The following is a 15,880-nucleotide window of genomic DNA, read 5'->3' as shown; positions in this document are numbered from 1 at the left end:
AAGTACCGATAGCTCTACTACCCACCGTTGATCTGCCTTTGAACATCAAGATAAAAATAATTCGAAAATAATCGTCTCCTAGCCTTAGACAAGAGCTTATGTCAACGTATTTGCTTTTAAATGAAGCAACAGTTTAAAACAACAAATTTTTTTGAGCTCAGGAGTGTAAGGTCTTTGTAATGTGGGTCACACATGTTAAATAATAATGTGTGGATCGTCATTAGTATAGCCAATAATATAGTGGTATATTAAAGATTAAATAGGCTTAAAGGCAATAATGTCGTGAAAATAATATTGTGTAGATACCATAATAATATCTTTATTTTTGGTGATCGGGACAAATTAGAGATATTATGCTAAAGTATTTTATAAGCGGTTATGGCCCCACCACGTGTTTATAAATATAGCCCATTAAGTTATAATGGGGTTGTGGCCCATTAGACTTAAAGAACTCTTAATACTATATATACCCATCATTATAGTGTTAAAAGGGGATATTTTTGAAAAGTATCATTTGATTTTTCACATAATGAAAAACATAGTGGTGGAAGTTATAACAAGCAAACCCTAAAGAAGTAATACCATTAGGGCTTCCGCATACAATCTTATGGATTCGCAAGGTATGTTTCTATGATCTATGGTTTAATTATTTTATGGATTTACATGTGATTTTGGGAATTAAAGTGATAAATATAACAATTGGTATCAAGAGCCTACATGTTTAGATCCATTAAATAATTTAGGGCTTTATGGTTCGATTATTCAATCGTATGAATTTTATTGGCATAAAGATTCACTAATCTTTAAATCTTGATCATTACATCCATTATTATTAAATTCATGTGCCTCTCCATTACATTGTTTCACATACTTTCTTGAAACAAAGTATTATGTTTATTGAAAATTACGTTTCGACTTGAGCACAGTTTGACGTTTTCGGCTGTTTTTGTCTCATATGAATTATAATTTATAATTTCTTGCGCACTGATATAGCCAATTCATGATAATTATTATCTCAAATTCATGATAACTGACATATGCATATTAAACATTCATGATAATTGGCTATTTTATATCATATGCTATTGCTTCCATGTATATATTGAAGTAATATACATACTGTACAATGTGATCGTTGAACGTGAATCAATCAAGGATAATATATATAAAAGCTTGATTAATATGCATATATATTAAGGATTTAATCAGTCTTTTTCTATACTCGATAAATAAATAAAATAAAATAAATAAATATAATATAAAATAAAATTTTGCCTCAATTTTAGACTAATTAATCGATATAATATGTTACCAGAGTAACCTCTTTTGTATAGATTAGTAGATTTAAAATATTGAGATGTGTGTATTTAATTTCGTGCAAGTAATAGTCGGCCCAAAGGAAGATTATTATTTGGCCAAAATTTGAACACACATGTGGTGATAATAATGTATGTTTGACAAATAATAAAAGTTCACTATTTTGATTAAGCTTGTTGAAATAAAATATCACCAAAAGTGATCCCGGTTATGTAGACAACTTATGAGAAATATTGAATGCATGTATGTATAATTATGTTCGAATATTAGTCGGCCCAAAGGAAGGTTAATATTTGGCAAGATATATGTACATTTACGACGATAAACATGTAATGATTATCAAGTGAAATATGTGGTTTATGAATCAACCCAAAGGAGGATTTATTTTTGCACATATATTATCATTAATGTTTGATTGTTGCAACAAGAGTATCGCTAGCAGTTAATATTACTGTCCAAAGACTTGGTATTAATGATGCGTTTGATATCTTGTGATGGGTTTTGACAATTATTTGAATTGTTATATCGAGTGCTAAGTGAGCAAATATTTATATTGTTTGTTTTTGTTCCTTTTCAGTTAATTTTTCAAGTATATCTGCCAACTTGAACTCTATTCCAGTCCTAACCGGTACTAATTTTAAGGAATGGAAGGAGAATGTTCAAATCACTCTAGGCTGCATGGATCTAGATTTGGCATTTAGAGTAGAACAACCCCCTTCTCTTACAGATGATAGTACTGCTGAGGATAAAAGGTACTATGAGAAGTGGGATCGCTCGAATCGCCTAAGTCTAATGATCATAAAGCGCGGCATTCCAGAATCTTTTAGGGGCGTTGTGTCCGATGAGGTTACAAATGCCAAGGATTTCCTTACTGAAATTGAGAAACGCTTTATTAAAAGCGATAAGGCGGAAATAAGCTTGTTGTTAAGCAGTTTTACTTCCAAAAGGTATTCAGGTTAAGGAAACATAAGGGAGTACATTATGGAAATGTCTCATATTGTTTCAAAACTCAAGACATTAAAGATCGAAATATCAGAAGATATCCTCGTACATATAATCTTGAACTCTCTCCCAAATGCATTTGATCCCTTCAAGGTCAGTTACAACTGTCAAAGGGAGAAATGGTCTCTTAATGAGCTCATTTCATTCTGTGTGCAAGAGGAAGAGAGGTTGAAACGAAATAAGACAGAGAGTGCTCATCTGGCTAGTAACTCTAAAGATAAAGGTAAAAAGAGAAATAAAATTCCCTATAAGGATGAAGCTGCTAAAGGTCCTGAGCAGAAGAAACCCAAGGAAAATATAATTAATTGTTTCTTCTGTAAAAAATCTGGACACCTAAAGAAAGATTGTCCTAAATACCAGGCCTGGAAGGCAAAGAAAGGTACAACCTTTATTCTGGTTTGTTCTGAGAACAATTTAGCTTCAGTACCAAGAAACACTTGGTGGTTAGACTCCGATGCTACATCTAACATAAGTGTTTCTATGCAGGGCTGTCTGAGCAATCGCAAGCCAACTGATGGTGAAAGATACATCTACGTGGGTGATGGAGAAGCGGTGGCAGTGGAAGCTATAGGGCATTTTAGATTGTTGTTAAATTCTGGTTTTTATTTGGATTTGAAAGACACTTTTATTGTACCGTCTTTTAGGCGGAATTTGGTTTCTGTTTCTTATTTGGACAAATCAGGATATTGTTGTTCTTTTGGAAACTATAAAGTTACATTGTCTTTTAATTCGAATGAAATTGGGACTGGATCATTTAATACTTATGACAATCTATATATGCTTGATACTGTAGTTTCTTATAATGAAAGCCTGAATGTTGAAACACGTGGTACTAAGCGTAAAATTGATAATGCACGATCAGGTGAATTGTGGCACAAACGTCTAGGTCACATCTCTATAAATAGAGTTAAGCGTTTAGTGTCTGATGGGATCCTTAACCCCATTGATTTCACAAGTATTGATAATTGTGTTGCGTGCATTAAAGGTAAACAAACCAAGTCTAAGAAATTAGGTGCATACAGAGCTGCTGAAGCATTAGAATTGGTACATACAGATATATGTGGGCCTTTTCCAACTCCATCTTGGAATGGGCAAGAATATTTTGTATCATTCATTGATGATTACTCTAGATATGCATACTTGTTTCTTATTTATGAAAAATCTCAAGTCTTGGATGTGTTCAAAGCGTATAAAGCTGAAGTTGAAAATCAACTCAATAAACGCATAAAGAACATCAGATCCGACCGTGGTGGAGAATACTATGGTAGGAATGACGGTACAGGTGAACAACGTCCAGGACCATTTGCAAGATACCTAGAGGAATGTGGGATTGTGCCTCAGTACACAATGCCGGGATCACCCAGCATGAATGGAGTGGCTGAACGACGAAACAGAACCCTTAAGGACATGGTAAGAAGCATGATTTGCCATTCAGTCTTACCAGATTCCCTCTGGGGTGAGGCACTAAAGACTGCAGCTTACATTCTTAACCGAGTTCCAACTAAAGCAGTTGCTAAAACACCTTATGAACTTTGGACTGGGCGAAAGCCAAGTCTGAAGCATTTTCATATATGGGGATGCCCAGCTGAAGCACGGCCATATAGGCCACATGAAAAGAAACTGGATTCCAAAACAGTTAGCTGCTACTTTATTGGTTACTCGGAAAGATCCAGGGGTTATAAATTTTATGATCTTACTACTAAAGTTATATTTGAGACGGGAACTGCTGTGTTCTTTGAGGATGTTTCATTTGGGGAGAAGAATAAAGTAAGAGACATTGTCTTTGAGGAAGAATCAGTTTCAATTCCTGAAACGATTCATAAAGATGGTTTTCAGGAAACAGATGAGGAACCTCAGCAAGACAATGTTGTTATTCCTCCTAATGACATAGAAGGTCCTGTTCATGATGAACAAATTCAACAACCTCAAGAACAAGAGCAACAAGTACAAGTCCCATTGCGTCGTTCCATTAGAGAAAGGAGAAGTGCAATTCCAGATGATTACAATGTCTATCTCCTTGAACATGGAGAAAGTGGTGGTCTAATGGAAGATGAGCCTATCAACTTCCGTGAAGCCATGAAAAGTTCCTATTCGGATAAATGGATTAGCGCAATGAACGAAGAGTATAATTCTATGCATGACAATAAAGTTTGGGAACTTGTCCCATTACCAGAAGGCGCGAAACCCATTGGTTGTAAATGGATATTTAAAATCAAAAGGGACTCGCAAGGTAATGTGATGAGATATAAGGCACGTCTTGTGGCTAAGGGTTATACTCAAAAGGAAGGTGTTGATTATAAAGAGACTTTTTCTCCTGTATCATCGAAAGACTCTTTTAGAATAATCATGGCACTTGTTGCACATTTTGACCTTGAATTACATCAGATGGATGTAAAGACGGCGTTCCTCAATGGTGACATTGCTGAAACAATCTATATGTTACAACCAGAAAATTTTGTATCAGGAGATTCAATAAATATGGTTTGTAAGTTAAAGAAATCCATCTATGGGCTTAAGCAAGCATCTCGTCAATGGTACTACAAGTTCCATCAAGTCATTCTCTCATTTGGGTTCGAGCAGAATGTTGTTGATGATTGTGTGTATCATAAGTTCAGTGGGAGTAAGATGATCTTCTTGGTTTTATATGTCGATGACATTCTATTAGTGACTAATGATACAGGCATGCTGTATGCAACCAAGAAATTTCTATCAAAGAATTTTGAGATGAAAGATCTTGGTGAAGCCTCCTTTGTATTAGGAATTGAGATATTGCGTAATAGATCACAATATACTCTACGGTTATCACAAAGGAACTATATCGATAAAGTCTTAAAGAAATTTGACATGGAATATTGTAAGCCAGGAGATACCCCTATCTCTAAGGGAGACAAATTCAGTCTCGAGCAATGCCCTAAGAGTCATCTGGAAAGACAGGAGATGCAGAAGATTCCCTACGCGTCATGTGTGGGAAGTCTAATGTATGCTCAGGTTTGTACGCGTCCAGATATAGCATACATTGTCGGAATGTTAGGCAGATATCTCAGTAATCCAGGAATGGACCATTGGAAAGCAGCCAAAAGGGTAATGAGATATCTTAGGCGAACAAGGAACTATATGCTCACCTATAAAAGATCAGATAACTTGGAGGTCGTTGGATACTCTGACTCTGACTTTGCGGGATGTCAAGACACTAGTAAATCCACCACAGGTTATGTATATCTGCTAGCTGGTGGTGCGATATCGTGGAAAAGTGTTAAGCAGGAAATTATAGCTACTTCTACCATGGAGACAGAATTCATTGCTTGTTTTGTTACATCAAATCAGGGATTATGGTTACGCAACTTTGTCACTGGGCTGCGAATAGTAAATGAGGTTGAAAAGCCTATAAAGATTTATTGTGACAACAAGTCGGCAGTACTGTATTCAAATGATAATAGTAGCTCGATTAAGTCAAAGCACATTAAAATAAAGTATCGAGCCACTAAAGAAAGAGTTCGGTTAAGGGAAATTTCAATTGTGAAAATTGACACAAACTCTATGTTGGCAGATCCTCTAACAAAAGGTCTCCCACCTAAAGTTTTTCATGAGCATATTACTCACACGGGAGTAATAGACTTTCAGGAGTCTGGAGTTTAGTGGGAGTTGGTTATCATAAAGACTGATTACATGTTAAGTTTTATTTTCTGATCAGAATAAAGTTGTGTAATTAGACAGTTTCTTACCGAACATTACAGTTGAAATTTTTTTTTTTTTTTAAGTAGGCCAGTTGAAAATCGACATGTGTAAGCCACATTCATGTGTTTTTCATGCTACATTTTTTTTATGATTGATCTATGTCATTTAATCATGTTAATATGTGTGATCATTGGTGGTCAAATTGTGTTTATCATAATGAAAGCTGCATTGGTCCTATATTGATGAGATTGATGGACGAGATTGTGTTGCCTGAGGTAATGATGATATAATTGAGCTCATAAGGTATGACACATTTAAGGAAACATATGCGACCCAGTGGGAGATTGTAAGGTCTTTGTAATATGGGTCACACATGTTAAATAATAATGTGTGGATCGTCATTAGTATAGCCAATAATATAGTGGTATATTAAAGATTAAATAGGCTTAAAGGCAATAATGTCGTGAAAATAATATTGTGTAGATACCATAATAATATCTTTATTTTTGGTGATCGGGACAAATTAGAGATATTATGCTAAAGTATTTTATAAGCGGTTATGGCCCCACCACGTGTTTATAAATATAGCCCATTAAGTTATAATGGGGTTGTGGCCCATTAGACTTAAAGAACTCTTAATACTATATATACCCATCATTATAGTGTTAAAAGGGGATATTTTTGAAAAGTATCATTTGATTTTTCACATAAAGAAAAACATAGTGGTGGAAGTTATAACAAGCAAACCCTAAAGAAGTAATACCATTAGGGCTTCCGCATACAATCTTATGGATTCGCAAGGTATGTTTCTATGATCTATGGTTTAATTATTTTATGGATTTACATGTGATTTTGGGAATTAAAGTGATAAATATAACAAGGAGTAGGCTTAGGAAGCAAGAATTTTGTAGGAATTGATTCCAAAACTGTATTCAGAAAATAAATTTCTTACTCTAATTGAGATAAAATTCGATTTTCTAAAACAATAATTTTACTTATAGACAAATTCATTATTTCAGACAACAAATTTGAAACTCCAATGGTTTCAGATCTAGGTATGGTTAAAAGTCGTTGTTAAGACAATTACTTTAGTTAAATCAAGGTTATTGTCTCAATCAACGACTTTGATTTCTCCAAATACATCCTAAACTCTTTTTTTTTCAACTTTTCTTTCTATTTCCTCCACCATTTCTGAACTTTGCTCTAAAAATATAAGTTAAATGTATGAATTTTAATTTAGTTAAATTGTATATATAAAAATTTTATAAAAGTGAATAATTACTAAAAATAAAATTTCAACAAATTTTAAAAATTGGAGAACTTTGATTTAACAAAGCGAGAAGTTAAAAAAAAAATTAAAAAAATTTTAAAAAAAAACGAGTAGTTACCAATTTGAGTATAACTGTACTTCGATATATTACGTGTTGAGTTATCAATTTTCAATCGTTGAGTTTGAAACAATTCGTAAATCTACAAAAGTGTGGGCATGAATGCAACAGCGGAGAAAATAGAAGAGAATAATGAAGTACTTCTATTACTCAATATATAGTTGCCAAATACGATAAAAATATTAAATATGATATATCACGTGATTTTAGAGAACTCAAATGCTCAATGCTATTGTAACAAACAATATTTAACCAACTGATCTTACACTTAACAAACTACATATACCTGATATATTTCAATGAGTTATTCTTATAAGAGATTCTCTTTAATTCGTATTATCATCAAGAATTTATGTATTTCTTTTAGATTGCCATTATGTTACTTTTAAAACATTTATTTTACTTTGTCATATTTTCAATGGTAATTATCTAAATACTTTAATTCTATTCTACATATTTTAATCTTATCGGTATAATTATTTTACAATTTGATTGTATCAGCAATCCATGATTAATCTTTATGTCATCTTTCATTATTGCAATTTCAAAGAAACAAAGGAAGTAATGACTAGCTAGCTCGTTTTGTATATAACTGTTTTATGAGACTGACTCATATAATTAGCTTATTTCTCTAACTTATCACATTAAAATAGTGAGTAATCAGTTTTACTCATTAAATATACAAAAATACATTAGTCTAATAAATAGTCTCACCATAAAATCATCTATAATAAAGAATTTGTGATAACTAATTACTAATGATATGATGTTCAACTAACGAATCTTCAAAGAGTTCAAATTTATTTACTTTTATTTGGAAAACTACAATTAAATGAAGACTATTTTTTGTAAATTTGAAAATAAAGTAATAATAACTTAATTGTACGAGTATACAAACAAGACTATTAAATAATGAATTAATACTCAATAGTAATACCAATAATTTTTTCCCTAAAAAGTCTTCAATAGCTGTTTGCTTTCTTCAAGGACAAGAAAGTCAAGTTAGAACCATTCATTTCAACGGTAAATGTATCATATCGTAGGAAGAATTCGACCAAGAAAACCCTAGAAATAAGCTCCACCAAATTTTTACCAGGACATTGCTTATCATTCATCTTTGGTTCATCAGTCTCCCATCCATTTGACCAAAATACATACTTTACCAATTTTTCACCTTCCTTCCCAACAAATCTATTTCCTATAAACTTTTCAGGCTCATCAAATATCTTCGGATCTTTCGTAGCAAATGGTTGAAACCCGAACATCATCTCCCCTTTCTTGACCTCATACTCAGCATCATGGGTTTGGATCACCAAATCTTGCTTAGCCCTACCATATTGGTATGGTACCGGTGGTTCAATCCTTAAACTTTCGTAAACTACTGATTTTGTTAACCCCATTTTGTTTATTCCTTTTAATGTAACTCCACCTTCGGATTTTACAATGCTTCTTATCTCATCCGCTAGATCGCGGTGTAGGGTTTCCCCTGCGGATCCAACCCATTTCATCAAAGACGGAAACCATGTTGTAAAACCTCCAAATGAGTTGAATCCTGCTATGAACACTAAGTTATTACATGCTTCTTCTCTGCTTAAACCGAAACTTTCTGCTTTGTCTAAGAATGTCGTTGCAGAAGAAGAGAATGCATCGTATATCTTTTCATATTCATTTTTCACTAAGAAAAAAGGTATTCCTATGGAATGTAGAATAAAATCTTCAATTGGGTATAATATTTTAGGTAATTCGGCTGTTCCTATGGGTGATATTTGACCAACTAGCCATTTTTTAATCAAACTTGGTCCATTCAATTTTAGAGTAGTATCTGAAGGGCTCTTACCATCACAAAACAATCGAAAAACAAATTCAAGTGATAAAATTTCATTGAGAGGCACAAAATCAGCTCGGTTAGTGTCTTTGAGTTGATTCTCAAGCCCGGAGAACAAGCTTTCAACACATGATTGAAATAGTGGGATGAATTCTTTATGTTTAGAAGCAAGAAAAGTGAGTAATAAGGTCTTAATAGAGCCATGATTAGGTTCACTCGGGTCTAAATAAGAGCAAACACGATAACCTCCGGTGTATGAAGTTGAAGGCATATATGTTCCTGTAAAAACATCTCTTTTTTCAACTTTAGAAGTATCAAACAGAATAGGAAAACTTTTTGCGTCTAAAAGAACAATAACCCGTGGGTCATGAGAGATCCACGGACCTGGAGGCATATTAACTCGAAATATAGTGGAGTTGTAGTTATCCATTCGAGATCTAAAGAATTTGTCTCGACCTTGGATGTAGAAGAAATCCCATCGATCTTTAATAGATCCGAAGAAGGGAAGACCATACTTACCAGGGATTTCTCGTTGTGGCAGGTTTAAGGATGGAGATGGGGATGAGAGCAAAGAAACAAATGGAGATGACATTGTTATAAGAAAGAATTAGTAATTTGCAAAGAGATATAGAATTCAAAATTTTGGTTCATATATATACAATAAGTAGAGTATGCATTGGTAACGTATGTAGTGCACATTATATGTAAGCAATTACCGTAATATTTTAGGATTGTTCGAATACTATTCCTCTGTAATTGGCCAACAACGTACGTAAATTTCCTTTTTAAGATTGTTGAAAAGATTCGTACGTTTTGAAAGGTAGAAGCCTAGAAGAGTAAAAGATAGGTGTAAATACACTAATTTTATTCTCCATTGAGCTAGGACGTTTCATTGTGAAACGATTTTAATTAGGTCAATCCAAATATTAAAAAAAAAGCTTCCTATACAAGTGAAAATACAGTTTTCATTATTTTTTAATACTTTTTTATTAATTAACTTTTCATATGAATTTATCTCACGATGAAATGACCTTATATAAGAAATAGTGGTGTAAATAAGGCCAGCCATTACGAATTAATATTATGATGGAAATGTCGTTGCGGTGTAGGCCCGAATGAAAATCTAAGTCACAAGAAATCTAATTTAACCTACTCCGATCCTCCGTTACGTTCTTAACGCTTGTCCAGGTAAAAAATAGGACAGAGAGATGCGCTTTATTTATCTTGAAAATGCTTTACATGTGAGAAAGATTTTACAGCTAGTCTCTTGAGAGACTGTCTCTTTCAGAGACGTATTTTAAGTCCAGTCTATTAAAGATTAATGCCTATTAACTGTATTCCTTAATACCTACATACACTATCCTTAATGTTTACTTACCGTATCCTTAATGCATACTTTCAATCTTGTAAATCTCTATTTACATCATTCTTAATGCCTACTTACAATATTTTAAAAGATATATAATGGACCGGCCCAATTAGAGATAATCTTTCAAAGAGACCGTCTCTCACAAGAATTTGTGAAGATTTTATATCTCTAAAATATTGGGTTGTAAACTTGCATATAGTCCTTGGTGAATATCCTCTTAATACCATATGATTTTGGGAAAGAGTGAAACTCATCAAGTATTGTATGCAAGTCAATGCTAATTACTCGGGGGTTTGTGGGCCAAGCCAATAGGTTTCCTATGGGTATCAACACGAGTGGGCCCATGAGATTATCATATGACGAATTGTCACAGCCTAACAATATATAGATTGAATAACTCAGACTCTGAGAGATAGTCTTTCATAAAAGTATTTCAAATTTAAAAAAGGAAATTTTTTGTTGTAAAAATTTTTAATCGTAAAAAGTATAAATTAATGTAAGAAACATTTGGTATTAATAAATTCAAAATACACTGAACTATTAAGCTTGTTAATCAAAAGAACACTTATTTATTCCTCATCCCCCTAAAATACTCCCTTATAATTATTGTTAAATATAAATAAGCGAGGTTTACTAAAAGTTAATTACCCCAATAATTTGATAGTTGGAGTGTTGGATGTATTTTAAGTTGCCTAGAAAATTGTTGGGTTTATAATATCAAATTTTCCTTTTAAAGAATCATATTTCCTTTTGTTACTATCCAAGAGATTAATGAAGAATGCATCATCCTCAGTTTTTAATATTTTTTAAAGTTACTTGCTAGTATTTCAATTATCTTTATTATTATGATGGTCCGTATTAATTAATTTTATCAAACCGATAAGTCTTGTAATAAGATGACATTCGGCAGAAGTCTTACTCTTAGACTTTTGAGGCCTGAGGGACCCAGTATAGGAAAATGTGTTTTTTTTAAAGACATATTAAAAAATAATTGTCTATTTACCGTATTTTTAATGTCTGTTTACAATATTTTTAATGTTTACTTACTGTATTCTTAATATCTACTTTCAATATCTTAAATATCTATTTATATCATTCTTAACGCCTACTTATAATATTTAAAAAAATCTTATTATTCTTAAAGTATTTGTACATTTGGTTATTTTTTCGGATACATATTCAAGGTCGAAGGCACATTGGGATTGGGGGAGGCTCGACCTTGTCATGTTTACTCGGCCTTCAATTATAAACTTATCTATAATAAAAAATGCTTACATCAACAAAACTAAAAGCTGATAAGATGTTAGTTTCTAAGTAAATTTTTTACCTTCAATTGCTTATAATGATTTCATAGAATTTTCAATCTAACAATGCACTTATGATTAAATGTAAGCTTATAATTAGAAGATCTAGTCAGAACGTATTAATTTATCTTTGCATTTACTTTTTTAATTAATGAGTTATCAATGTAAGAGATTATGAGACGACAACAAGAAGCCGCCTATAAGTATATGCTAATAATTTATATTAATTAAGTTATTTAATTTTATTTAACCATGTATAAAATGTATCTTACGGAGAAGCCGTTTCATACAAGAATTTGTGATATTTGATTCTAATTGTTTGCAATTATGTCAAGTATTACAAAATTTTTACATACTTTAATCTTGTTTTATATTGTCCAATTGAAGAGGTATTGTAATTAGATGACGTCATTATTGATGCTGTGATGTAACTCCATAATAATCTATACTGCCTCTGCCATTGACTTAGATAATTATTAAGTAAGCAGCAATCACAAATTGATTATAAACATGTTGCATCAAACATTTAGGTTTAATTTATTTGGTTGCTGGTATTAAATAGTATTAAGAATACTTATGATGAAAATGGTGCTCGTGAATGAACACTTTGCTCAAAGGAATGAGCTGTTCAAAGTGTTGAATACATCTACAACAGAAGGCTGCATTATCTACAAACAGAAGCAGAAGGCTTCCTCTACAACAGAAGACTATCATTCTGTTATTTCTGTTTTTAGTTAGTTATAGGTTGTTATAACTAAGTGTTTTTAGTTTATTATTTGTTAGGGGTATATGTGTAATTCTTGATTTTCTCCTCTTGTATATAAACACATTCTGTATTCATTATTCAATAATAATCAGAATTCTTTTGTCCAAATCTTGTTTTCTTTCTTTCTGTTTGTCATTCCATTTCTTCTGTAATATAAACACATACTGAGAATAGTTTTGATAAGTTAATGTAATTTTTGAAGAAAATTTGTGTTATATTGTCAATGGTCTTACTTGTTCTATTTTAATCATGGGATTTTTTCACAAAATTAATTTTAATACATTAACACTTTATGAAAATTTAGATTTTAAAGTATTTTATAATGTTGTAATATTAGGTGATAATGTAAAATTATGACTAAATGAATTTTATAATGGTGCAAGTTTTATTGCCATAGTAATAACATGATACATTTAATGAAAATTTTACATTATAAAGTATTTTAATTATCATTATTTTGCACCAATAACCAAATAATTTGTTAATAGAATAAAGCCTTGGTCAAACTTATAGCTCAAGAGAGATTAAAAAAATTACAACATGTAAATACGTAAAATTGCAAGATTTTAAAAACCAAGTCAAATGACCCCTTATAATAAATACTTCCTTTTATTTCTATATCATAATGAATATTCAAAATAATTAAGAAAAATTAAATCTATTAGATGATAAAGATATTATTTCATATGAATAATAAAGTTCAGTGAGAAAAATAAAAATTATAAACATTAAAAAATATAAAAAATATAGTTAATGAAAAAAAATATGAAAAACTTAAACATTTAAAAATATTATAATAAAGTTTGTGAAAATATATATAGAATAGACCATATGCATTACAAAAAAATATTAAAATACAATTGTTAAAAAATATGTAAGAACTATAAGCATTAAAAAAAATATTAATATCAAATTGACTAAGGCCAACTTAGTATGTCAAAAATATTTTAAGAATACAAAGATTTTTAAAAGTATAACAAATAAACCTGTCTAAAATTTAATATAACAACATCAAATATAAGAAAGAATTCTCATGAATTTATAGATTTATTATCAAATTATTTATTTAAGTTCAAACTAATCCTAAATTCTGACTACTGCCTAATATATAATGCATACCCTACTTCTATATATATGAAGACATAATTTAAGGACTATATCTCATTGCAAACTAATTCTCACTTATAAAATGTCTTCCCCATTCTCTTTTGTGCAATCCTCCTCCTCATCATCCCCAAATCTCGCTAGACGAGAAATCCCTGGTAATTATGGTCTTCCATTTTTTGGATCTATTAAAGATCGATGGGATTTCTTTTACTTCCAAGGAGAAGATAAATTCTTTAGGTCACGAATGGAAAACTACAATTCCACTATATTTCGAGTTAATATGCCTCCTGGCCCGTGGATCTCTGATGACCCACGAGTTATTGTTCTTTTAGACGCAAAAAGCTTTCCTATTCTGTTTGATACTTCTAAAGTTGAAAAAAGAGATGTTTTTACAGGAACATATATGCCTTCAACTTCATACACCGGAGGTTATCGTGTTTGCTCTTATTTAGACCCGAGTGAGCCTAATCATGGCTCTATTAAGACCTTATTACTCACTTTTCTTGATTCTAAGCGTGACGAAACCATCCCTCTCTTTCAAACATGTGTTAAAGGGTTGTTTTCTGGGCTCGAAAATCAGCTTAGAGACACTAACAGAGTTGATTTTGTGCCACTTAATGCTGATTTATCACTTGAATTTGTTTTTCGATTGTATTGTGATGGGAAGAGCCCTTCAGACACTATACTAAAATCTGATGGGCCTAGCTTGATTAAAAAGTGGTTACTTGGCCAAGTATTACCCATAAGAACAATGGGATTACCAAAATTATCATACCCAATTGAAGATTTTATCTTGCATTCTATAGGAATACCTTTTTTTCTAGTAAAAAATGAATATGAAAAGATATACGATGCATTCTCTTCTTCTGCAACGACATTCTTAGACAAAGCAGAAAGTTTCGGTTTTAGCAGAGAAGAAGCATGTAATAACTTAGTGTTCATAGCAGGATTCAACTCATTTGGAGGTTTTACAACATGGTTTCCGTCTTTGATGAAATGGGTTGGATCCGCAGGGGAAACCCTACACCGCGATCTAGCGGATGAGATAAGAAGCATTGTAAAATCCGAAGGTGGAATTACATTAAAAGGAATAAACAAAATGGGGTTAACAAAATCAGTAGTTTACGGAAGTTTAAGGATTGAACCACCGGTACCATACCAATATGGTAGGGCTAAGCAAGATTTGGTGATCCAAACCCATGATGCTGAGTATGAGGTCAAGAAAGGGGAGATGATATTCGGGTTTCAACCATTTGCTACGAAAGATCCGAAGATATTTGATGAGCCTGAAAAGTTTATAGGAAATAGATTTGTTGGGAAGGAAGGTGAAAAATTGGTAATGTATGTATTTTGGTCAAATGGATGGGAGACTGATGAACCAAAGATGAATGATAAGCAATGTCCTGGTAAAAATTTGGTGGAGCTTATTTCTAGGGTTTTCTTGGTCGAATTCTTCCTACGATATGATACATTTACCGTTGAAATGGATGCTTCTAACTTGACTTTCTTGTCCTTGAACAAAGCAAATAGCTATTGAAGACTTAAAGTTAGGGAAAAAAATGAAATAATTGATTATTGGTATTACTATTGAGTATTGATTCATTATTTAATAGTCTTGTTAGGGAATGCTACATGTGCACGTAAACAAGTACAATGTATGTATTAAGAATGAAACTAATTATGTATAGAAAATGATGGTGTAGTGTATTATAGTTTTGTATTATAATGCTACTAGTTATTTATTTTCTAAGTTGATCATGTAATATGGATAGCCAGATCGGACGTGTTAGGGCTATTAATGATTTATGTTCACTAAGTTTATGACGACTTATTTGAAGTAAATCAACTAAATTGTCAGTATTTGCGGAGAAGGATCTAAGTGTGCACTTGAGATTGGTTGAGAGATAATCAGCTAGTACACTCTCCTCTTGCAATCATTAGATGAAGCAACCTTAAGCATCAAGGCTAGAAATCAGACTAAGACGAATATAGGATAGCTAAATGAAGTATTAGGAACCATAGAACATGTTATACAAAGTTTGTTATTGTGAGTATCTTTTGACTAAAATTTTAAATTAATTGATGTAGCTGTAAAATATATATGTTATATGCCTTGATCTCTATAAT

General features: G+C 32.0%; 2 protein-coding genes across 2 annotated transcripts; one reads left to right on the top strand and one right to left on the bottom strand.

Moving 5' to 3' along the window:
* Positions 1-8,335: 8,335 nt before the first annotated feature.
* On the bottom strand, positions 8,336-9,809 carry LOC130828333 (allene oxide synthase 2-like). The gene has a single exon (XM_057694266.1). The coding sequence runs from the start codon at positions 9,797-9,799 to the stop codon at positions 8,345-8,347; it is 1,455 nt and encodes a 484-aa protein (XP_057550249.1). The 5' UTR covers positions 9,800-9,809; the 3' UTR covers positions 8,336-8,344.
* A 4,026-nt stretch (positions 9,810-13,835) lies between these two features.
* On the top strand, positions 13,836-15,530 carry LOC130828326 (allene oxide synthase 2-like). The gene has a single exon (XM_057694254.1). It carries the CDS (start codon positions 13,836-13,838, stop codon positions 15,288-15,290), a length of 1,455 nt encoding a protein of 484 aa, XP_057550237.1. The 3' UTR covers positions 15,291-15,530.
* Positions 15,531-15,880: the final 350 nt, after the last annotated feature.

Source organism: Amaranthus tricolor, chromosome 1 (genome assembly GCF_026212465.1).
Source record: "Amaranthus tricolor cultivar Red isolate AtriRed21 chromosome 1, ASM2621246v1, whole genome shotgun sequence".
NCBI classification, from domain to species: domain Eukaryota; kingdom Viridiplantae; phylum Streptophyta; class Magnoliopsida; order Caryophyllales; family Amaranthaceae; genus Amaranthus; species Amaranthus tricolor.
Note: the sequence above shows the minus strand (reverse complement) of the source record. Positions and strands in the feature narration are given on the sequence as shown.

Bases quoted from the DNA above. Each gene is read 5' to 3' on its own strand.
- LOC130828333 (XM_057694266.1), bottom strand. From the start codon at position 9,799: ATGTCATCTCCATTTGTTTCTTTGCTCTCATCCCCATCTCCATCCTTA.
- LOC130828326 (XM_057694254.1), top strand. From the start codon at position 13,836: ATGTCTTCCCCATTCTCTTTTGTGCAATCCTCCTCCTCATCATCCCCA.